Here is a 24133-nt window from a genome sequence, read left to right as displayed (position 1 = left end):
CACAACGAGCGACATACAGCATGGCTGCCCGCTGTGACTGCAGACAGAGACTTAACCACGCAATCAGCAGTGATGTCACCCAGGTGATTTGTGGTCACAGCTGGAAGTTGCCATGATCCTCCACCTGTGACAGCAAGTAACCTGACCTCAGTAAAGTCAGTGAACTCACCTGCATCTCGTGGCAGAACACCACATTTTTTTGCCAAGAGATGCAGATTTAGAGCTGAAATTTTAACACTATGTTCATGCTCCCAATTTACACCTCCTGGCAGAAAACTGCATCAATGCCATGGCAAAAAGCACAGCAAAAACCTGTGTCAAAAACCTATGGTTTTTTGCCAGGAGGTGTAGATTGGGTGCAGGAATATGGTGTAAAAATGTCATCACCAAAATTACATCTCTTGGCCCAAACATGCAAAAAAGCGGTTTATTTATGTGAGGAGGTGCAAATTTGATGCTGATATCTGGTGGAGACCATTTCAGCCGCAAATGTGCACTTCCTGGCCAAAAAACGAAGCAAATCACCTGAGTGACATCACCGCTGATTGCGGCTCAGTCATTCTCTGCCTGCTGTTACAGCGGGCCGTCGTATGCTATGGCCCCTCGCTGTGAGTTGGATGTTGCAGAGCTGAATCGTTGTGGAACCTTGTGTGGATTACGTCAGACCTGCAGGGGTGTTTTGGGGGTTAATAAAGTGGTGAAAGAGGATGTTTTTTTGTATTTTATTCCAAATAAAGGATTTTTTCGGTGTTTGTGTTTATTTACTTTAATTTACAGATTAGTGATGGGGTGTCTCATACACACCTGCCATCACTAATCTAGGGCTCAGTAGCAGCTATGGATTGTTATTAACCCCTCACTACCCCTATTGCCACCGCATCAGGGCAATCAGGAAGAGCCGAATAAAGCGCTGGGCTTGTTACATCAATGCAACAATCTTGGGCAGCTGCAGGTTGCTATTTTTAGGCTGGGGGGGCGATCCAATAAGCATGGACCTCCCCAGTCTGATTATACCAGCCCCCAGCTGTTGGGCTTTATTATGATTGGTTATCAAAATGGAGTATCCTTTTTATAATTATTTAAACAAAAAAAGATCTGCATGTGGTTCCTCTTATTTTGATACACAGCCAAGCTAAATGCAAGGCTGGAGCCTGCAGCCTGTAGCCGTGGGCTTTATCTGTGTTGGTATCATAATACAGGGGGACCCTGCGCCAATTGTTTTGTTTATTTTTAGACCTTGATACTTACTTGCATACAGCGCCTGTGATTAAAAGAAGGCAGACGCTGTCAAACAGGCTGGGGGCTGATTGCAACCAATCACAGATAACAGTACGGCCGGTGGGAGGGGAAAGCAGTGCATATGTGATGAGATAATGTGCGGCACTGGATGTGAATGTGCGACCTGGAAGCAGTTTGCCGCCATGACGGACCATCGGTACGTAATGAAGCGCTCACTTCATTCTTATTTCCTTTATTATTCCTTAAGTTTATTTATTGTTTTAAATTTTTGAGTGCCAGATCTGGATCAAACACTCGGAATCCTGGGCCGGGACCTGGGCCAGACACCCGAGTACCTTTGAAACCATGCAGATCCGTACTTTTACAGTTCGAGTCCGCTCATCCCTAGTTTTACATCAAAGAAAGTGATCCCATGCTATAATGTCTGTATACTTTCTTACTTCCTGTGCAGGAGATGTGGTATAATCAGACCATGTCCTTGTACGGTCAGACACAGCTATTACACAGCATATAGCATGGGCACATATATAATATTATCTCAGAACAGGAACATTTTTTAAACACATCTAATTGTAGAATTTATTATTATTCCAAAGATTTATTGATTAAAATTAACTTTGTTCATGGGACAACCTCTATCCCATGTTTTAATTTATTTTAGAAGCATTAAAGGACTAGTCCAGGTTGTAATGAAAGTCTGCAGCCAGTCTATGTGATTGCAGACTTTGGAATCTCACAGCATGCGCATTTGACGCTGCAAGGATTCTCTGATGAGGGCACTAAGAGTGGGAGGTCACGAAACCACATATATGCGATTTAAATACATGTGGTCATGTGCCAACTAGACATTTATTACCTCCCGCAATACAAATGATTTGAGAAAGGCCGGACATGTGTGGCGCCCTGGACTAGCCAGGTCGTCAAAGGTAACACACACCGTCACACCACCGGGCCCCGGGACCACCAACCCCTACCCACGGAGGGGGAAAACAACATCCCAGCTGCTCCCTGCCATCGCTCCCGGGATCCCCGTCACCAGCAGCGGTGGTGCCCATCTTCACCACAACCCGTGGGTGGCATCACGGACTAAATCCCCAAACCAAATCAACTTCCTTTTCATTCACGGGCGAGGAGCGCTGCTCCGCGCAGCGCCCCACCGCCCGCGACACATGTCTAGTTAGAATGTTGCTGGATGCATGCAAATTGGATACTTGCATTTACATGACTGTCCACTCTTGCTGCTGGCATGCGAGAATGCAAAAAGTGTGCAGTGTGTGCACTGTGAGAATTCAGAAGTCTTTAGTCATCTTGAGTGACAGCAGACTTTCATTAGAAACTTGGACAAGCCCTTTTAAAAATCTTGCACTGTAGCATACCGAAACTTAACTGCATGTAATATACTCAATGTCAGGATTCAGCTGTGCCTGCTGGATCCAACAGTCATGACGTGGCCACGCTTCTCATATGCAGGTTTTTATACTTATGGTCACATGACATTACATTTTCTTCCTGCTTCTCTCAGCAATGAACATGTTTTCCTCTCAACATTGAGAGAGCGAGAAAGAGCAGCTCATCAGCATGTGACTAAGGGGGGCTTTACACATTGCAACATCGCTTCCGAAATATCGTCAAGGTCACGTCGTTAGTGACGCACATCCGGCGCTGGTAGCGACATCGCAACGTGTAAATCCTAGATGCGCCGATAAACGATCGCAAAAGCGTTGAAAATCGGTGATCTGTGTAGTGTCGGTCATTTTCATAATATCGGGTCGACCGCAGATACGATGTTGTTTGCTGCTCCTGCGGCAGCACACATCGCTGTGTGTAAACCCACAGGAGCGACAAACATCTCCTTACCTGCGTCCCGATGGCAATGCAGAAGGAAGGAGGTGGGCGGGATGTTATGTCCCGCTCATCTCCGCCGCTCCGCTTCTATTGGCCGGCCGATTAGTGACGTCGCGGTGATGTCGCTGTGACGCTGAACGCATCTCCCCCTTGAAGTAGAGATAGTTCGGCAGTCACAGCGACGTCACCGAGCAAGTATGTGCGTGTGAAGCTACAGTAGCGATAATGTTCGCTACGAAAGCAATCACCACATATCGCATGTGCGACGGGGGCGGGTGCTATCACGCTCAGCATCGCTAGCCGATGTTAGCGATGCCGCAACGTGTAAAGTACCCCTAAGTGTGCAAATTGCATATGAATAAGCAGTCATATGATGACTACTAAACCCGCATGAGGGGACACCAAACTGAATTCTTGCCTGACGTACTGGAATACCTAGATCTGGTTCTGAGTTTTCTTGTCCTCTAGTGATAATCTCCAGGTCATAAAACACTGATTATCAAAAGTAGACCACACAGCCCAGTACCGTATTTTTCGCTTTATAAGACGCACTTTTGTTCCCCCAAATTTTGGGGGAAAGTAGGGGGTGCGTCTTATAAGCCGAATATACGGGGGGGGGGGGTGGTATATATATATGTACACTGCAGCGTCCAGGCGAGGTGGGGGCAGCAGCTCTGGAGCACAGGGGAACGCTGCCTTTGATCTCCTGCACCCGCTCATATAATATGCACAGCCGCTGTCCATCTCCAATGGTGCTGAAATCGCACGCAGTGATGGGCTGGGGCAGCGGTGCATATTATATGAGCTTGCGCCCCCCTGTGATCGCACATGTCCCCCCCGTGTTAGATTTGGCCCCCAGGCTGCTGCTCATTCTAAAATAAAAAATCTTTACTTACCCTGCAGCGTTTCTCCCCGTGTCCCTGCTTCCACTGTGATCAGGCAGAGAGCTCAGCCTGCTGTGCCGATCACATGACCGCACTGAACCAGGAAGTGGAAGAACAGAAGCACGGAGCAGACAGGAGGGAGCTCAGCGCTGGAGCAGATAAGGAAAGAGGGTTTTATTTTACTTTGGGCAGCAGCCTGGGGGCCATATCTGACACAGGGGGACTTGTGCGATCTATATAGGGGCCATGGGCAGCACTATGGGGGCGATATATAACACAGGGGGACTTGTGCGATCTATACAGGGGCCATGGGCAGCACTATGGGGGCCATATCTGACACAGGGGGACTTGTGCGATCTATAGGGGCCATGGGCAGCACTATGGGGGCGATATATAACACAGGGGGACTTGTGCAATCTATATAGGGGCCATGGGCAGCACTATGGGGGCAATATCTAACACAGGGGGACTTGTGCGATCTATAGGGGCCATGGGCAGCACTATGGGGGCGATATATAACACAGGGGGACTTGTGCGATCTATATAGGGGCCATGGGCAGCACTATGGGGGCGATATCTGACACAGGGGGACTTGTGCGATCTATATAGGGGCCATGGGCAGCACTATGGGGGCGATATCTGACACAGGGGGACTTGTGCGATCTATAGGGGCCATGGGCAGCACTATGGGGGCGATATCTGACACAGGGGGACTTGTGCGATCTATAGGGGCCATGGGCAGCACTATGGGGGTGATATCTGACACAGGGGGACTTGTGCGATCTATATAGGGGCCATGGGCAGCACTATGGGGGCCATATCTGACACAGGGGGACTTGTGCGATCTATAGGGGCCATGGGCAGCACTATGGGGGCGATATATAACACAGGGGGACTTGTGCAATCTATATAGGGGCCATGGGCAGCACTATGGGGGCGATATATAACACAGGGGGACTTGTGCGATCTATAGGGGCCATGGGCAGCAGCATGGGGGCGTTATCTAACACGGGAACGTGTGCAATCCATAGGGGACCATAGGCAGCACAGGGGAACGTGTGCCATCACAAGGGGGCTATATTCAATATAAGGGGGCCATATCCAGATTAAGGGGGCTAATTTTAGGATGGGGGGCTATGAGGGACATATACCCTATATGATTTGTTAGAGGGACACTGGCATTATAAGATGGACCCCATTTACCATTAAAAAAAAAAAATTCTCTTTTCCTTCACCAAATTTGGGGGTGCGTCTTATAATCAGGTGCGTCTTATAAAGCGAAAAATACGGTAAGTGAGCTCTGTCTCTACACTATCCTGCGTTCAGATTAGATGGTAAAAACCCGGTGACCAATTCTTTTTAATCTGTACATTTATTATGAGTTGTACTGTTAACATATAGTTACAAAATTACCTGGTAAACATCTCCATAGTTCTCAATGTTTCCACTTGCAGTCTTACACTTGCCATCATTGAAATCCAGGTTGGAGTATGGCACCGCAGGGAAATCTCTGCTTCCAGCATTGTAGTTGCTTCCACATGTAGACCGTGTGCCAGAGCCTCCACCAGCTCCACACATGTGATTGATGACAGCATCCACATAGATAAACACCTAAAAAGTGGTAAATGAGGTTAAGCCTATTACATAGCTTATTTAGCATGACATTTTTATAAAGTTTATATTTAAATTGAAATTATTGAACACTATGATCAATAATAGGTGTAGGGGATAACTCACTGAGGCATTAGGTGTTAGGCAGTGTTCACACCAGTGATGTTTTTAGTTCAACAAGGCAAGGTTTATTAAACCCCAGAGGAACTATAACAGAAAACAGCGGTGCTCCAGCATGAAGGTAAATACAGCAGTTTAAGGCTAAGTTCACACATCCGTTTTTTCCAATCAGGCACAATCCGGTCTGTACCTGATGCAACGGATCCGTCTTAGATTGTGTAAAAACTGATGCAACGGATCCGGTAAAAAACGAATCGTTTTTTTGGGGGGAGATTTATTTTTTTTTATGCTGAGAGAGAGACCCCATCATCACCGCACAAACACCGACACTACCTCCCCCACCATCACCACACACGCAGGCACTACCGCACGCATCATCACCGCACACACCCCGGCACTACCGCATGCATCATCCCCGCACACACCCCGGCACTACCGCACACATCATCACCGCACACCCCGGCACTACCGCACGCATCATCACCGCACAAACAGCGGCACTACCGCATACATCATCACCGCACACACAGGCACTACCACACGCATCATCACCGCACACACCCCGGCACTACCACACGCATCATCACCGTACACGCAGGCACTACCGCACGCATCATCACCACACACACCCTGGCTCTACCGCACGCATCATCACTGCACACGCCCTGGCACTACCTCAGTGATGTCACCGCTGACAGCGCAATTCACTTCAGTTGCTGCGTGGAGCTGATAGAGAGTGGTGGTGTTCTACTGCCGCTCCTGTCAGCTTCATGTAGCAGAGCTGAAATCATCGTGGGACGTCTGTGGATTATGTCGGACCTGTATGGGTGTTTGGGGATTTTAATAAAATGGTGAAACAGGGTGTTTTTTTTTTTTCTTTTATTCCAAATAAAGGATTTTTTCGGGTGTATGTGTTTATTTACTTTCACTTACAAGCTAATCATTGGGGGGGGTCTCAGAGACGCCTGCCATGATTAACCCCTTATTACTCCAATTGCCACCGCACCAGGGCAACTCGAGATGAGCTGGGTAGAGTTCCGGGACTGTCGCATCTAATTGATGTGCGACAATTCCGGGTGGCTGCTGGCTGATATTTTTAGGCTGGGGGCTCCCCATAACGTGGAGCTCCCCATCCTGAGAATACCAGCCTTCAGCCATGTGGCTTTATCTTTGCTGGTATCAAAATTGGAGGGGGACCGCACGCCGCTTTTTTTTAAATTATTTATTTATTTATTTTACTGCAAGATATAGACCCGCCCACTGGCGGCTGTGATTGGTTGCACTGAGACAGCTGTCACCCAGCATGGGGGCGTGTGTGACTGCAACCAATCATAGGTGCTGGTGGGTGGGGGAAGCAGTGAATATGGGATTGAATAATGGGCGGCCTGCCGGCAATGCGGAAGGAAGAAGGTGGGCAGGATGTTACCTCACACTCATCTCTGCCCCTCCGCTGAAATTGGCAGGCCACTGAGTGACGTCGCTGTAACGTCGAACGTCCCTCCCCCTTCAGGAAGAGGATGTTCGCCGTCCACAGCGAGGTCGTCTGGGAGGTAAGTGCGTGTGACAGGGGGTTAACGATTTTGTGCGCCACGTGCAACTAATTTCCCATGACGCACAAACAACGTGGGCGGGTACGATCGTTCGTGTGATCGCCCGTTAGATCGTCCCGTGTGACGCCGCCCTTACTGTGCAATGCTGACTTGAAAAGAGCACTAATAATTTCGGTCTGACAAATGTGTTTGTTTTACTGTGGCCTATCAAGGGTGGTGTTTTCTCTGATCTTATCAGTAGACAATTACCATACTAGTCTATACAGTTACTTTACTTTCAGTACAGCTAGAGAGAACACAGACATAGCACATGTATAGACGTCAGAGCTCTGAAAACTTATCTTAGCAGGTATGTAGCAGATGAACTATTCTTTCATTCTCAAATTATTCAATATGCATGAATATTGCAATAAGGCCATGTAACATTTTTTGAGACAAAAAAAATAAAAATTAAGTTTTTGATTTCCTTTTTCATTTGTTTATGAACAACCATGTTCACATATGTGGCACCCTGGACAAGCCAGGGCGTCACAGGTACTGCAACAACACACCCTACACCCCGGTTAGGAACACCGAAGTCAAACACAAACCCTTGTTGCCTTCCTCCAGGGACTGATGTCCACACCAGGTGGGGCGGAGCCAGGCAGTTGGCTCCTCCCACCAAGGAGTTTCCAGTCCTGGAGGCGGGAAAAGGAAGACAGAACAGTTTTAGGAGTTGTAGAGTGAGGAAGTAGTAGTGGAGAAACTGACTGACCGTGTCCGGGTACATGGCCCGGGCACCTGACAGCAAGGTTGGCAGACGGTGGTGACCGTCTGCAGGAGAGGCCAATTGACGCACAACCGTGAGGACCGGGGACGGGCGGTGGCCCGCCGGTACCGAACCTGGGAGCGAAGAGAATCCAGCACCATCCGGCAGGGCCTACGGACCCCGACCAGGCTAGGAGTCGCCGTAAAACCGGTCAAATCCATCAGCGACGGGATCCTCCGGGGTTTCCCAGCAGTAAAGACCCGACTGAAGGCAACCATCCAAACCGTGAGGGAGATAAAGCTACCGCCAGAGCTAGAGCTCCCAGGGCCAGAGCCTGCGGGCAAAGGAAGGGCTCCCTTAGCCAACAAACCACTGGGGAGCGGGCTATCAGTGGGAAGCCATTGGGGCCGAGAACAGAACACCGGTGCAGGGAGAGACAGTCACCGCCAACCTACCGAGAGTGACCGCCGCAGCCGTCTGTGGGACTCGTCCATCCAGCCGTTTGTTTTACTGGAGACTCCGTGTGCATTACTGGCTGAGTAAGTACCACCGTGCCCTCTGGCACCGTGCTGCCACGCGACCCTGCACCCGGCCATTCCCCACATCCCACCTTCCGACCTCCACCACCGGGCCCCGGGACCACCAAAAACCCCCTACCCACGGAGGGGAGAAAACATCTCAGCTGCTCCCTGTCAACGCTCCCGGGATCCCCGTACAGAGCAGCGGTGGTGTCCCAACCTCACCACAAACCGTGGGTGGCGTCACGGACAATACCCCTACACCAAACCACCTTTTTCACTCACGGGCGAGGAGCGCCGGTCGAGTCCCCGGGATCCGGCCCACCGCTCGAGCCACCGACCGAGTGAGCAGCAGCAGCCGGACCCGAGCAGTGAGTGAGCGCAGCGTCCCCTCCCCGCCCGCGACACATACAGTATAAGAATGCAACAGGTATTCAAATAAAACACTTAAATTAGATAAAAATCAAGACATTAACAGGTCAAAAATGACCAGAGCATTATAAGTGTATAGTAGACCTGAACAGAATAGCAGGGTTAAATATAAATAATTGTCCTTTATTTACTGTCTACATAATAAACTGTACGGATATTCAAATTCTCATACCCCAACATTGTTACATCTGGTCACCATGTCCCTGAACTGCTGCTCATTACCGGATCGAGTACAGATCTTGTAGCTGATTGGTTGGTATCTCTCCCACCATGGTCTGTTGGGACTGGTAATAATCAAGTTCTCATTGGGAGGTGACACCTGCAATACAAATAGTGAATACAAGAATTTAAACCAAACCAACCTTAAGAAAGATGAGTAAAGTAAGAATGTCCAGCTTGATGAACAAATTGTTCTTTGCTACTTATAAAATTCTTGTATATGGGAGATCAAATGTTTTCATGGAAAACGCTATAATAACATATACAATGGATATAGCAATAAATGGTTTGTGTAGAGGTAGGGGAAAAGGGATAAACCAAAGAAGTTTGTGTGTTACATTCTGCAGAGATGAGTCACAAATAGAAGTAGTCATGGCGGTGTGGGCCAAATAGAACAGAAAAGGAATTTCGAAGGACTAGGATCAAGGAGAACATAACTGGTAAGTGATTTATATGCATAGTATACAAATATATATGGTCTGCAGCTCACTGGACCAAAATCAGTCTTAGAACAATAATTTTGGTGAATGATCAGAATGGTGGTATTATCATTCCTGTATGCTGATAATTTGTGGCTATGGTTTCATATTGCACTATTGATGGTCATTTTATTCTGTATACAGTCATGATCAGTATAACGTGTTTTCCCAAAAATTAGCCCTAACCCGAAAATAAGCCGTGGCATGAATTTTCACCCTTTTCGGAGTAAAGGCCGCTTAACACGCTATGACATCGCTAAAGCGATCTCGTTGGGGTCACGGAATTTGTGACGCACATCTGGCGGCGTTAGCGATGTCGTTGCGTGTGACACCTATTAGCGATTTTGAATCGTTGCAAAAACGTTCAAAATCGCTAATCGGTGATATCCCCCCTAATCTCGATTATCGTTGCTGCTGCAGTAACGATGTAGTTTGTCATTCCTTCGGCAGCACACATCGCTATGTGTGACACCGCAATGAGGAAGGAAGGAGGTTGGCGGGATGTTTGTCCCACTCATCTCCGCCCCTCTGCTTCTATTGGGCAGCTGCTTAGTGTCGTCGCTGTGACGCCGAACAAACCACCACCTTAGAAAGGAGGCGGTTCTCAGGTCACAGCGACGTCGCTAGGCAGGTAAGTAGTGTGACTGGTTTGAGGGATGTTGTGCGCCATGGGCAGCGATTTGCCCGTGTCGCACAACCGATGGGGGTGGGTACACACGCTAGTGATATCGGTAACAATATCGCAGAGTGTAAAGTGACCTTAAGGCTTAAATATAAGACCTACCCTGAAAATTAGCCGTAGTTGCGGTTAAATAATGACGTGTCCATGCAGCTAAAAAGTTTAAGAATACTGAAAGACACTTCATTATAGAAAGCAGACACCCGAAAAGAGAAGAAAGAAGAACCTCCAGTCATACTCCCCAGATTCGTATGGGAGGACTTGTGGTGGAACGCACACACACGCACACATTTGGTGATACTGTACTGCTCTGTGGATCTTGGACATAGTGGAATGAGAGAACCTGTGGTGGAATGCTCGGAGGACCTGTTGTGGAACACATTGATGCGTTCCACCACGGGTCCTCCATGCATTCCACTGCAGGTCCTCATGCTCCATTGCGCTCTGTGCCAGGTTCCCCTGCAGGCCGGAAGCTACACAGTATTACTCAACACTGTGTGTGTGCAATCTGATGTGTGTGTCTGCGATCTGATGTGTGTGTGCATGTCATCCAGAAGCAGGGGAGGACCGCTGTAGAGTACACCTGCTGGGAGCGTCTGTCCAGGATCGTAGGAGGGCCTGGGAGTGATGCAGACATCCAGGGTTTGGTAAGTATGATTCTCTTCAGGGTGGGATTCTGCTATTTTGGGCTGGTAACTTACCCAAACCCGTGTTTTGCCGGAAACATTTTTTTTTTAATTTTTTGGGAAACACGGTAGTAGCAGTAATCCGCCACTTTGTGGTGTTATTATGTTGTCATACTGTTGCAATATTGTTAATCCGTAAAAGGGATATTATTGGTGATATTGCAATAAACCTTTATTTTCTCCAACTTCAGATAAGGTCATATTTATGATAGAGACAATTCTCTGGGACAGTGAAAGGCATACTTGCCAGGGTGCTTTTGCACAAAGCCTGACTTACTTGGAAGCAGTGTGTGGACCTAGTCTATGATGATGCATGATGTTGAGTTTATTTACTGTATATAAAAAAAATCAGTTTATTGCATTAGCATAAAATAAATTGTCCTAAGTATCTATTTACATGAAGGATGTCACCGCCATCACTATCTTAGGTAACATAGATAAGTAGTAAAGGTACAACTGGAAATGGATATTTTACTATTTCTTAGCATATGGGTAAAATAGTGACCTTTGTATCTATACTTCCATTGTGATAGAACATAAATAAAATCTAATGGAGCTAACCTAAAAATATTCATTACGGCAATGTCCTAAGGGCAGGTATAACAATTCTTCATTTCTAATATATAAACGTGTAAGGCATTTGATTGCACATACCTGGACACCTGCAAATCCATTGGGGGCAAGATATCTCTCACATTCTGCAGCAATATCAGCCCAGCGCCATTCAAACAGATGGACCATAGTAGTTCTGCCAGATCTATAGTTTGGGTTGTATTGGGCAGAGCAGAGCCCAGAAAGCAGAAGTAGAAGAAGGAGCTTCATTTTGAGATCTGCTGTAAACTAGACTCAAGATTCTTGCTATTTATACCATAAAGCTGTAATAGTGTACCACGTGTCACTGAACACTCGGGGACTGCAGGTGACGGCACAAAAAAATTCTCACTCTTATATAAGGGTAAATTCATAGAGCATCTCAAGCAAGTCACCTTGAGGAGGCTTATCTGTGTATATAATAACCCCGTAATTATGAAACTTATTTTGGCTTTAAAGCCTGTAGGAATTATTTCCTTTTTCTATTTTTGCTATATTATACCATTATTTTAATTTGCATAGCTATCCTCCTCAAAAAAATAATATGTTTCTTTTTTTAGGGAGGTGGGTTGTATTTTTCATAACCACTAATCAGGGGTACATACAATTTATTAATAGGAATGAGCGAATATATTCTTTCTCCACTATTCGGTATCCGGCAGATAATAGGGTATTCGAGGTAGTCAGTATCCGATGACTAATATGGTATTCGCTCCGATACTTTCATTTTCATTTCTGGACTTCCTGGCGCCTTTTTCCAGCCAATGAACATATCTGACGTTGCTTGCTCTCACAGTAACGCCACAGCCATCTTTATTGTGGTGTTACTGTGATTGGCTTGGCCGTACAGAGTCATAGGGTCTATATAAGGCTGCCGCCATTTTGAGAACACGGATTAATTACTGAGCTGTTGGTGTAGCTAGACTGAACTGTGTGCGGTACAGCATTTTTCCAGCCAACTAATACTAGTCCTTCTAAGGCCCCTTTCACACGTCAGTGATTCTGGTACGTTTGTGCTTTTTTTTAAACGTACCAGAATCACTGACATACGCAGACCCATTATAATGAATGGGTCTGCTCACACATCAGTGATTTTTCACTGCACGTGTCTCCGTGCGGCGTACCCGCGTGTGCGTGATTGCTGCACGGAGACATGTCCATTTTTTTCTGGCATCACTGATGTTCCACGGACCACGCAGTGGTGTGGTCCGTGAAACACGTGCCAGAAAAAAACATGCATTTAAAATAATAAACATTTTAACTCACCCGGCTTCAGCGACGCTCTCTGCAGCCCGTCCTCCCTGCTGCTTCTAAGCCGGCTGATTACTGTCGCGCATCTTAATGATGCACGACACAGCCGACCCGGAAGCAGCTGCTGAAGGGGTCAGCGCCGTCCGGATGCTGCACCGCGGGAGGATTCAGCACCACGGACAGCGGGAGCGGGCACAGGTGAGTTGATTTCTAAGTGCAATCACGGGCCACGGAGAACGGAGCCCGGATTGCACTTAGACAACACACGTGTGCCGTGATTCACGGCACACGCAGGGACATGTGCGTGTTTTACACGCCAGTGAAAAATGTCTGTGTTTTTCACTGACGTGTGAAACGGGCCTTAGGGCTGAAGCTATTTAGCATTAGCTGTTAGCGACTGTGTAAATCATAGAAACAGGTATAGGGACAATACAGTGCATTCTATGAGATAGTGTTCCTGCTGCACAATCCAAAATAGTCCTTGTAAGGGCTGAAGACAGTATCCACTATGTGCTAGCAGCTGTGTAAATCAAAGAACAAGATATAGGGACAGTGTTAGTGCATTGGTTAGTTAGGTGACAGCCGTTCCTGTTTTAAACCGGCAAAAAAAAAAATCCTCTTATTAGTGGTGCAAACGGTCTGTTACTGCAGTGTGTGATATAGGGAGAGCTTACACACAGGCAGGGAGAGATTTAAAGCTGTCCTGACATCTGCTACTAATAATCAACAATCTCAGCACTGCTGCATCCCTTGTGTCTGTTATATTAGCAATTTGCAAAAATAAGGTGCCAAAATTGTAAAAACAACAGGTCCAGGTTTAGTGTAGTGCCTGTCAGCCACCATCTCAATTCACAGTCTGAGTGTTACCAAATTTTTATTAATACTAGGTGTCAGTGGCACAACTTGCGTCTGAAGCAAAATACCTTCATAGCATAAAACTAGCCTAATTTTGGGGATCTTCATATCTTACAGAACTTAGATAGTGGCCTGCTGCCACTAACACACAGTCTCAGTGTTACCCAATTTTCATTAATACTCGGTGTCAGTGGCACTACTTGTGCCTGAAGCAAAATACCTTCCTATCAGCAAACTAGCCTAATTTTGGGGGCTTCATATCTTACACAACTTAGATAGTGACCTGCTGCCACTAACACAGTCTGAGTGTTACCAAACTTTTATTAATACTAGGTGTCAGTGGCACTACTTTTGCCTGAAGCAAAATACCTTTGTTGCACCAAACTAGCATCCTGATGGTGGCGTCTTCCTATCTTACAGAACCTACATAGTGTCCTGCTCTTACTAAAATACAGTCTAAGTGCCAAAAACCAGTACTAACATAAAAGTGTTGTTAAACCGTTTTCTTTTGGGGCTGAAAGACATTCACAACATCTTTATTGACTCCTCCAAGTGGTACAATTTCTAATAAAAGGTACCTGCAGTTTTTAGACTTAAGGCCACTTCACACATAACGAGATCGTACAACGAGATCGTTACTACGTCACAGTTTCTGTGACGCAAGAACGACTTCAATTGCGATCTCGTCATGTTTGACACGTACCAACGATTCACCCCCTGCTGCGAAATCGCTGATCGATGCCGAACAGCTTGGGCCATTTTTGGCTCGTTGGAGTCCTGCTGGGCTGCATGAATCTGTATGTTTGACACCCTATTTACGATTTCGTTGACGACCTAGATGAGATGCACGAAGGCGTGTTGTTGCGTCCCCGTTTCCACGCCCCTTCTGCGCCCATTGGTTGGCGCTGAGAACAATAGTGTTTAGTTACGTCGCCATTTCCGCGCCCCCTCTCTGCAACGATTGGTTAGCAATGAGAACACTATTGCGCTCTGATTGGGTATCACTTCATGCTTTGTTCCCTTTTGAGTCTTCTAGGAGCAAACCGGTGACTACACCCAGATTCATTCGTGCTTTGTTCCCGCTTGCTTGGTTTTCGGATCAAAGCTGCATCTTCCCTCATTCATTCCCGAGCGTGTCGCTGTATTACAGATTCATTCGTGCTTTGTTCCCGCTTGCTTGGTTTTCGGATCAAAGCCGCATCTGCACTTGTATATCCCTCATTCGTTCCCGAGCGCCCAATCAGAACGCAGTATTGGCCGCCAAAGAAAGCGGAGGAGGGTATGGAAAAGGCGACGCAAATGCACGCCTACGTGACTCACTGCATAATGGGATTGGAATCGTTAACATAGTAGCTGTGTGACAGGGTCCTTATCAATCAGAGCGGAGGGGGTGGAAAAGGCGACGCCCGCCCGGCCGCCCAATCAGAACGCAGTATTGGCCGCCAATGAAAGCGGAAAAGGCGACACAAATGCACGCCTACGTGACTCACTGCATTTTACTACGCCCCTAATGGGATTGGAATCGTTAACATAGTAGCTGTGTGACAGGGTCCCAGCGATTTCAAAGATCGTTATACGGGACGCATGCTCGTTCATAAACTCGTTATGTGTGACACCCAACATGCGATTTCAACAACGACTCATAAACGATCCAGAAAGTGTGACGTAGTAGCGATCTCGTTCACGATCTCGTTATGTGTGACTGGACCTTTACAGAATCAGCTATCATGGGAATCTATTAACACAAGTTTAACAACCCGGCATCAGTATTGTTCCACTGCCTGTAGAAAAGGTCACATTACAGTATTCACCTTCAAATAATCAAACCAAAAAAATGAGAAAAAGAGGGGGTAAGGGCCATGGACGAGGTGGTAGTGACAGTGGTGGTCGCCCAAGCAGTGTGATCGAGCCAAAGAAAAAGGCTCCTGCTTTATCTACCTCTGCCTTCCTATCCCAATTTTCTTGTCCATGTGGGAAAGCACTCTTGCACCCTGAACAGTGCATACAGGTAACAAGTTGGCTAGCAGAAAATGCCTCTAGTTACTTGTCGAGTAGCAAATCCCAAGGGTCCACACAGACAGACCTGAGCAGCCCAGAGGCTGGCCCATCGAATCCTCAACCTGGTCCTCCTTCCTCACATCAGTATTCTAAGGAAACATATGACACCAAAGCAGGTTACTCTGAGGAGTTTATGGGACCCTTTGACCTTTCTTGCCTCTCACCGCGCAACACCACCAACGCAGGTGAGGCCATGGTGTGCAGTGATGCACAGATCTTTGACCACTTAAGGCCAGAAGAAGGCCATGTTATTGGCCGTGACATGCTGGGCAATCAGGTGGAAGTGTTGGAGAATGATGAGACACAGTTGCCCTCAGGTCAGCCTGAAACCTCCATTCCGAAGATGTTGACCTTCAGGAATTTCAAAACGACCTGGTCAGTGATAAGGTGACTGATCCAACATGGACAGGTGGCATGGATTGCGAAAGCAGCAGTGCAGAGGAGCATGTGCCTACAGTCCGCAAAAAACCTGTAAGATAAAGGGTTTCGACCACTTCCAGAAGTCAATCAACTGTGCACATGATACCACCACCTGTGGCATCTCAGAATCCAAGAGTCCGTGTACCACCTGCGCCATCTCAGAGTCCAAGGGTCCGTGGTGCGATTGTGTGGGAGTTTTTTCCAAGAGTCCTTTGGACCAAACGGTTGCCATTTGTCAAATCTGTCAGACCAAGCTTAGTAGAGGCAGAAATACTTCCAGCTTGGGCCCCTCCAGCATGAGAAACCATATGGTAGCCAAGCACACCACTAGGTGGTTGACAGCTCTAGGTGAAAAACACGATTTTCAGACTCAAAATACTGCCACTTCCCCTGGGCTTTTTGCTTCCAAAACTGGAGTGCAAGAAGGTGGCGCTGATGCCTCCTTCTCCCAACCTGATGTTGGCCAAACTCAATCATCAACGACCACATCTGCTTTGGTGTCCCAGCGTTCCGTTCAGTTGTCCATACCACAGACTTTCGAAAAGAAGTGAAAATACCCCGTTACGCACCCAAGGGCAGAAACCATAACTGCAGTGCACACATTGCACTATTAATAGCCCTTGAGATGTTTCTGTATCGGCTTCTGGGAACAGAGGCTTTCTGCAACCTTTTGGCGGTGTTAGAACATCGGTACTCTGTGCCTAGCCGCCACTATTTTTCTCGTTGTGCCGTCCCCGTGCTCCCCAATCACGTGTCTGTAAACATCAAATGGGCTCTCACCAACGCCATAACAGGGAAGGTCCACTTAACCACAGACACGTGGACAAGCAGAAGTGGAAAGGGACGCTACATCTCACTGACGGCACACTGGGTGAACCTGGTGGCGGCAGGTACAGAGTCTGAGCTGGCAACATCCCACATAGTTCACACACCCAGAATAGCGGGGCCCACTTCAATCACAGTTTCAGTAGCCTGCTACACAGCAACAACTCTCTCCTCCTCCTGCCCTTCATCTGGCTCTTGTGCATCCTCCTCAACATCCGCCGGTGTCCAACCGTCGACATCATTCTCCAACTGGTATCTCTGCACCACTGCCTCAGCTAAGCGGCAACACGCTCTACTGAAGCTCATCTGTATTGATGACAATTTGCACACGGCACCTGAGCTTTTGAAAGCAATAACTGAGCAGACAGATGAGTGGCTTGAGCCGTTGGACCTCCCTCCAGGGATGGTAGTGTGCGATGATGGTCGTAATCTGGTGGCGGCTTTAAAACTTGGAAAGCTTGTACACGTTCCTTGTATGGCCCATGATGTAAATTTAGTAGTTCAGCATTTTCTGAAGAAATACCCTGGGATACCAGACCTACTTACCAAGGTACAACGTATTAGCACCAATTTTGCAAGTCATCTCCCTGTTTTGCAGGCCTGGCAGTGCTACAGCAGCGCTTACACTTGCCTCGTTACAGACTAATATGTGACCTCCCAACGAGATGGAATTCAACCTATCATATGTTGGCCAGGATCCATGAGCAGCAGAGGGCAGTATCCCAATTCCAGCTGGAACATGCCCGTCAGACGCAGCTGCCAGACATAAGTACTGCAGAGTGGGTGTGGATTGCAGACATTTGTCAGGTCTTGGAGAATTTTGATTACTGTACCAACATTGTGAACAGTGATGATGCTGTTATCAGCATTACCATTCTACTGATTTGTTTATTGAAATGCTCTCTGGATGGTCTGACTGACCAAAGTGTTCATGCACCCGAGTTGTCTGTGGATCCAGACTTCACAATGGTTGCTCATAATCCGCACAACCTCGGCCAACAAGCTCAGGCCACCTTTGCTCAGCATTATAAGGATGAGGATGAGGAGGATGATGAAGAACAGGAATGCTTTGAAGTTGGTAACCAAGGGATTGACAACCAAAGTTTCAGGGCTGTCCAGCATAGATGGCCTGAGGAGGAGCAGGAGGAGAAGAGACAGACTGAGGAGGAGAGGAGGTTTAGGGAGACAGAATGTATTCTTAGCAGTGACACACAAAGGTTTCCAGTTCGGAGTCTGGGACACATGGCACAGTTCAAGCCACACTGCCTTTCTCATGACTGACGACTAGTGCACATTTTGGCAGACAACAAATACTGGTTATGTACTTTTTTTGACCCACGCTACAAAGACAAATTTGCTTTGCTACTTTTCGAGGCAAATAAGGATTGTACTACGGCAACATTCAAGAGGGCTGTAGTGGAGCAGTTGATTAAACGATTACCCTCAGATTATGCTGGCGTCAGAGGTAGCGTGTCATCTCACGCAACAGGATTACAAGAGAGGGCTATGAATAGTAGGAGCAACACAGGCGCGGGACAAATGTGCCAAAACTGGTCCATTTTCCACAAACCGTCAACTTTGAATCAGATAACAGTTGGGATAACTATGACAAGGAGGGAACAGTTAAGTAAGATGGTGAGGGACTATGTAGATGACCATATCAGCATGCTTTCAGAGTCTACTGTTCCCTTTAACTATTGGGTTTCCAAGCTCAATGTCGCGGGCGGGGAGGAGGGTGTCAGCACACTACGCTCACCCCCACTGCTCGGGTCCGGCTGCTGCTGCTCAGTGGTGGCTCGAGCGGTGGGCCGGATCCCGGGGGTTCTCGAGCGGCACTCCTCGCCCGTGAGTGAAAAGGGGTTGGTGTTTTGGGGAAATAAAGTCTATTGTCCGTGACGCCACCCACGATTGTGGTGATTGAGTGTACACAACTGCTGCTCTATATGGGGATCCTGGGGATGGTGAGGCGGAGCAGCCAGTTGTTGTGTTGTCCCTCCGTGGGTAGGGGTTGGTGATCCCGGGGCCCAGTGAGGTGCAGGGGCGCAGGGGCAGCGCTGTGCCTTGCGGCACTAAGGTACTAACTCAGCCAGTAAACACGACACAGTTCTCGGTAAACAAACGGCTGGTTGGACGGGTCCCTCGGACGGTTCACAGTGCTGCGGTTCCCTGCAGTTAGCGGTGACGGTCTCTTCCCTGCACCTTTGAAATGTCTATTTGGTAGCGATGGATTCCCACCGGTTACCCGCTCCCCGGCTACAATCTGGACCGGAGGAGCTACTCTCTTGCCCGCAGGCGCCGGCCCTGGGAAACTGGTGCCTTGGCGGTGGCGGTGTTTCCCCATTGTGGTTGGACCTTTGCCGTCAATCAGGACTTGCTTGTTGGGAGACAGACGTCCCCTTCACTAACGGATTTGGCAATTTACGGCGACTCCAAGCCTTGCCGGGATCCGAAAGGCCCCTGCCCTGGTGCTGACTGCCCTTTGTATACTGCTCCAGACCCCCGGGCACACAGCCTCCGTGGTCCTTCCAGCAACCTCCAGACAGTCCCACTGCAGACCTTCACCGCTGTCTGCTGACCTTGCTGACTCCGTCTGGGCACACAGCCACCGACTATCTTCAGACTTTCTGTCACTTTTACTGTTGTTTCACTTCACGCTAGCTCCCTCCTGAGCTACACTCTGTTCACCTCCTACTCCTTCACTCCCCTAACTGATCTGCCTGTTACTTCCTGCCTCCAGAGCTGTGAACTCCTTGGTGGGCGGACACCAACCGCCTGGCTCCACCCCCTGGTGTGAACACCAGCCCCTGGAGGAAGGCAACAAGGATTTGTAGGTTAGCTGGTGTACCTGCAGGGAATGTGGGGTGCGTGTGGTGTTGTGACCTGTGACCCCTGGCTTGCCCAGGGCGTCACATTCCCCCTTAGCAAAACGCAGACCGTCCTCGGGCTGCCCGTCCAACACCGGTTTTATTTTCCTTTTTGTTTTCTGTAAAGCATAAAAGGGTATAACATGGTAAACGGTAAATTATGTACATTTTTAATAATAACTCTTCCCAAAACGGGAGGCACATTTCTTTAACGTTGCATAACGGTTTACGGTTACGGTTTCCGCTCTCTCCCACCCAAGCAACCTGGCCCTGATGCTGCCCCTAAAACCCAGGCAGCACCCCTTGACCCACAGTCCAGCACACGGTACCCGAGCGGGATCTGTCCTTCCCCTCCAGAGGGTAGCCACCGGTTCCTTTGGTGGCTGGGCCCCAGCCTGCTCTGCTGAGGGCCCTCCCTCCAACCTGCCTCTCCGGAGGCGGCGTTGCGGAAACGGTAACGGCAAACAACTTATTTACAAGCCACTTAACGTTTGTGGTTGCCCTGCAAGTTCACGGGCTTGTCCATGGATAGTTCCCATGCAAAAACTTTTTAAACGGTCCCCACGGGGACAACGGTGCCGGCTCCGGCCGGTTCAATCACAAAGATAATCTGGTTACTGTTCGGTAATCATCTTTTTTTCATCATCTTTCAAACTTTTAAACCAGACAACTGTGGTGGTCCCAACGGGGACGGTGCAACGGGGATCCGCTGCCCTACTCCGATTCTTCTGCTTCATCTGAGGGAGGGGGTGCAGGGCTCACTCTGCTTTCCTGGCTGCCCCGCAGTTTCACATCCAGGGCAAACCACCCCCTCTCTCCGCAGTGTCGGGTGTACCGTACAATGTCTCCCGGCATAAGGTTGCGGCCGGGATGCTCCTCGGGCAGGTGGGCATGCGCATCCCGCCGGGCTACAAACACTTCGGCCTCCAGGCCCGGTTCATAGATAAACCCGTAGCCCCGGCGGACATCAAACCGCCTCACCTGCCCCTCGTACAACGGGCCCCAGACACGGAACGTGGCCTGGCGGAGATTCTCTTTCTCCCTTATCGCTCTGGCCACCAGCTCAGCCTTCTTCCGTTCCCTCTTAGCAATCTCCAGGCCCAGCGGTACCGGCTGCCTATCCCAATACGAGGCTGCTGCGAGCTCCGGCGCACGGGTCGGGCCCCGCGGGACATCCTGGACGTTGCCCACTGTTAGGAATCTGGGCGGCGTGTCCCGCGGTGTCTTGGCCTTCGGCGCTGCCTTGCAGCAACAACCCGGCGCTACCTCAGCCGAGGTGTGGGGGATGGGCATAGGGGCTTTCCGCGGCTTGGCCTTCGGCTCGGAGCGGGTCATCGGCTCCGACTCGGGAAACTTCTCGGGGACTGTCTCTGGTACAACCTTCGGAGCCTTCCATGGCAACACCTCCGGTTTGCTACGGGCTCCGGCTACAGGTCGGTCCGCTGGGGCGGACGGGCTGGGTTTCGCTACCGGTTGCGGTGGTAGCGGGCCTAGTGGCGGGGTCACGGCCTCCGAGACGGGTGGCGAGGGAGGCAACGGGGGGAGAGGGCTTGGACCGGGTCCCTCAGCCGCAGCCACCGGTCCCTCGGGGACATAGGGGCGTGGGTCACTCACCCTCCCTTCCTCCGCTTCCTCCTCGCGTCTCCGCACGGTGGCTATAACGTTCGCCATGTCGGTCTCCCACTCCTCCAAGAGGAGCTGCATTTTGACCTGCAGCCTTAAATGGAGCTGTGCGGTCCGGATTTCCACCCACGCTGCGGTTCCCGGCGCGGGGGCCACGGTGTTTCGGGACGGCATCCACATGATGGCTTCTTCTTCCAGGAACGGTATGACTGCAGGGTCCTGGCGTCCCTGCTTTTATAGCCGCGGCTACATGCAGCTAGCCGCCATCGCGTCCCCCTTAGCTTCTTTCCGGCCACTCCCCTATCGGGGCGGAGTTCTGGCCTTCACGCCTCTGCTGCTCGAGAAGACGCTTGAGCGGGAACTTTTCGCGCCAAAGATGGCGACTTCTGGAAATTTTCAGCCGGATACCTCCGGCGGTCACAAGGCGCACCTCTACCCAACGGCAGAGCGGTAGGATCCTGTTCGTGACGCCAAGTTGTCGCGGGCGGGGAGGAGGGTGTCAGCACACTACGCTCACCCCCACTGCTCGGGTCCGGCTGCTGCTGCTCAGTGGTGGCTCGAGCGGTAAGCCGGATCCCGGGGGTTCTCGAGCGGCACTCCTCGCCCGTGAGTGAAAAGGGGTTGGTGTTTTGGGGAAATAAAGTCTATTGTCCGTGACGCCACCCACGGTTGTGGTGATTGAGTGTACACCACCGCTGCTCTATATGGGGATCCCGGGGATGGTGAGGCGGAGCAGCCAGTTGTTGTGTTGTCCCTCCGTGGGTAGGGGTTGGTGATCCCGGGGCCCAGTGAGGTGCAGGGGCGCAGGGGCAGCGCTGTGCCTTGCGGCACTAAGGTACTCACTCAGCCAGTAAACACGACACAGTTCTCGGTAAACAAACGGCTGGTTGGACGGGTCCATCGGACGGTTCACGGTGCTGCAGTTCCCTGCAGTTAGCGGTGACGGTCTCTTCCCTGCACCTTTGAAATGTCTATTTGGTAGCGACGGATTCCCACCGGTTACCCGCTCCCCGGCTACAATCTGGACCGGAGGAGCTACTCTCTTGCCCGCAGGCGCTGGCCCTGGGAAACTGGTGCCTTGGCGGTGGCGGTGTTTCCCCGTTGTGGTTGGACCTTTGCCGTCAATCAGGACTTGCTTGTTGGGAGACAGACGTCCCCTTCACTAACGGATTTGGCAATTTACGGCGACTCCAAGCCTTGCCGGGATCCGAAAGGCCCCTGCCCTGGTGCTGACTGCCCTTTGTATACTGCTCCAGACCCCCGGGCACACAGCCTCCGTGGTCCTTCCAGCAACCTCCAGACAGTCCCACTGCAGACCTTCACCGCCGTCTGCTGACCTTGCTGACTCCGTCTGGGCACACAGCCACCGACTATCTTCAGGCTTTCTGTCACTTTTACTGTTGTTTCACTTCACTCTAGCTCCCTCCTGAGCTACACTCTGTTAACCTCCTACTCCTTCACTCCCCTAACTGATCTGCCTGTTACTTCCTGCCTCCAGAGCTGTGAACTCCTTGGTGGGCGGACACCAACCGCCTGGCTCCACCCCCTGGTGTGAACACCAGCCCCTGGAGGAAGGCAACAAGGATTTGTAGGTTAGCTGGTGTACCTGCAGGGAATGTGGGGTGCGTGTGGTGTGGCTTGCCCAGGGCGTCACACTCAACACTTGGCCAGACTACGCCTTATATGCTTTGGAAGTGCTAGCTTTCCCTGCTGCGAGCGTTTTGTCTAAGCGTGTTTTCAGTTCAGCAGGATAAAAAATAACAGATAGTCGCACACGACTATCCACGGAAAGTGCAGACAGAGTCTCCATGATTAAAATGAACTATAGATGGACTGCCCCAGGGTATCTCAGGCCGCCTGTCAACAAGACCCAATAATAAGTGTGGCCCCAAAATTTGTATTTCTAAAGCCCGCTACACACGCTTCAATATATCTCACAATCCGTCATTGGGATCAAGTTGTAAGTGACGCACATCCGGCATCGTTTGTGAGGTATCTGCGTGTGACAGCTACGTGCGATCAGGATTGAACGCAAAACCGTTGATCGCAAACACATCGTATCTTTCTCTAGAATTGAGCGTTTTGTTGCACGAACCTAGTCAATTGTAACGTGTGACATCCCTCATACGATTTTGGTGTCTGATGCTATGTGCGCAGGTGTGCGCTCTGCACCGCAGCTTAAAAAAGGTCCGCTTCAGAGCGCAGCTGAAAAGCTGCGTTCTGAAACACCTCACAATGTCTGTCATTCACTAATCTCTGTCAGTCGCTCACTATCTCTGTCCCTCACTCTCTGTCCATGTCAGTCTATCCCCCTCTCTCATATACTCACCGATCCCCGGCGCTGCACGGTGTTCACACTGCTCCGGCGGCTTTAACTGTTTTGAAAAAGCCGGCCGCCCATTAAACAATCTCGTATTCCCTGCTTTCCCCGCCCACCGGCGCCTATGATTGGTTATAGTGAGACACGCCCCCACGCTGAGTGACAGGTGTCACACTGCACCCAATCACAGCAGCCGGTGGGCGTGTCTATACTGTGCAGTGAAATAAATAATTAAATAATTAAAAAAAACGGCGTGTGGTCCCCCCCAATTTTAAAACCAGCCAGATAAAGCCATACGGCTGAAGGCTGGTATTCT

The 24133-nt window shown here is 49.6% G+C and overlaps 1 protein-coding gene across 1 annotated transcript in view; it reads right to left on the bottom strand.

The window, feature by feature from the left end:
• LOC142249345 (pancreatic alpha-amylase-like) overlaps positions 1–11832 on the bottom strand; it is a 32647-nt gene extending 20815 nt beyond the window's left edge. The window contains exons 1-3 of the mRNA XM_075320969.1: positions 11665–11832; positions 9120–9266; positions 5382–5579 (exon numbers count right to left, since the gene is read on the bottom strand). Of these exons, the coding sequence (XP_075177084.1) occupies positions 5382–5579; positions 9120–9266; positions 11665–11832 (513 nt within the window). The remainder of the gene's footprint in view (positions 1–5381; positions 5580–9119; positions 9267–11664) is intronic.
• Positions 11833–24133: the final 12301 nt, after the last annotated feature.

The sequence above is a fragment of the Anomaloglossus baeobatrachus genome, chromosome 8 (assembly GCF_048569485.1).
Source record: "Anomaloglossus baeobatrachus isolate aAnoBae1 chromosome 8, aAnoBae1.hap1, whole genome shotgun sequence".
Lineage (NCBI taxonomy): Eukaryota > Metazoa > Chordata > Amphibia > Anura > Aromobatidae > Anomaloglossus > Anomaloglossus baeobatrachus.
The sequence above is the reverse complement of the archived record's forward strand: the minus strand, read 5'-3'. Positions and strand labels throughout refer to the sequence as shown.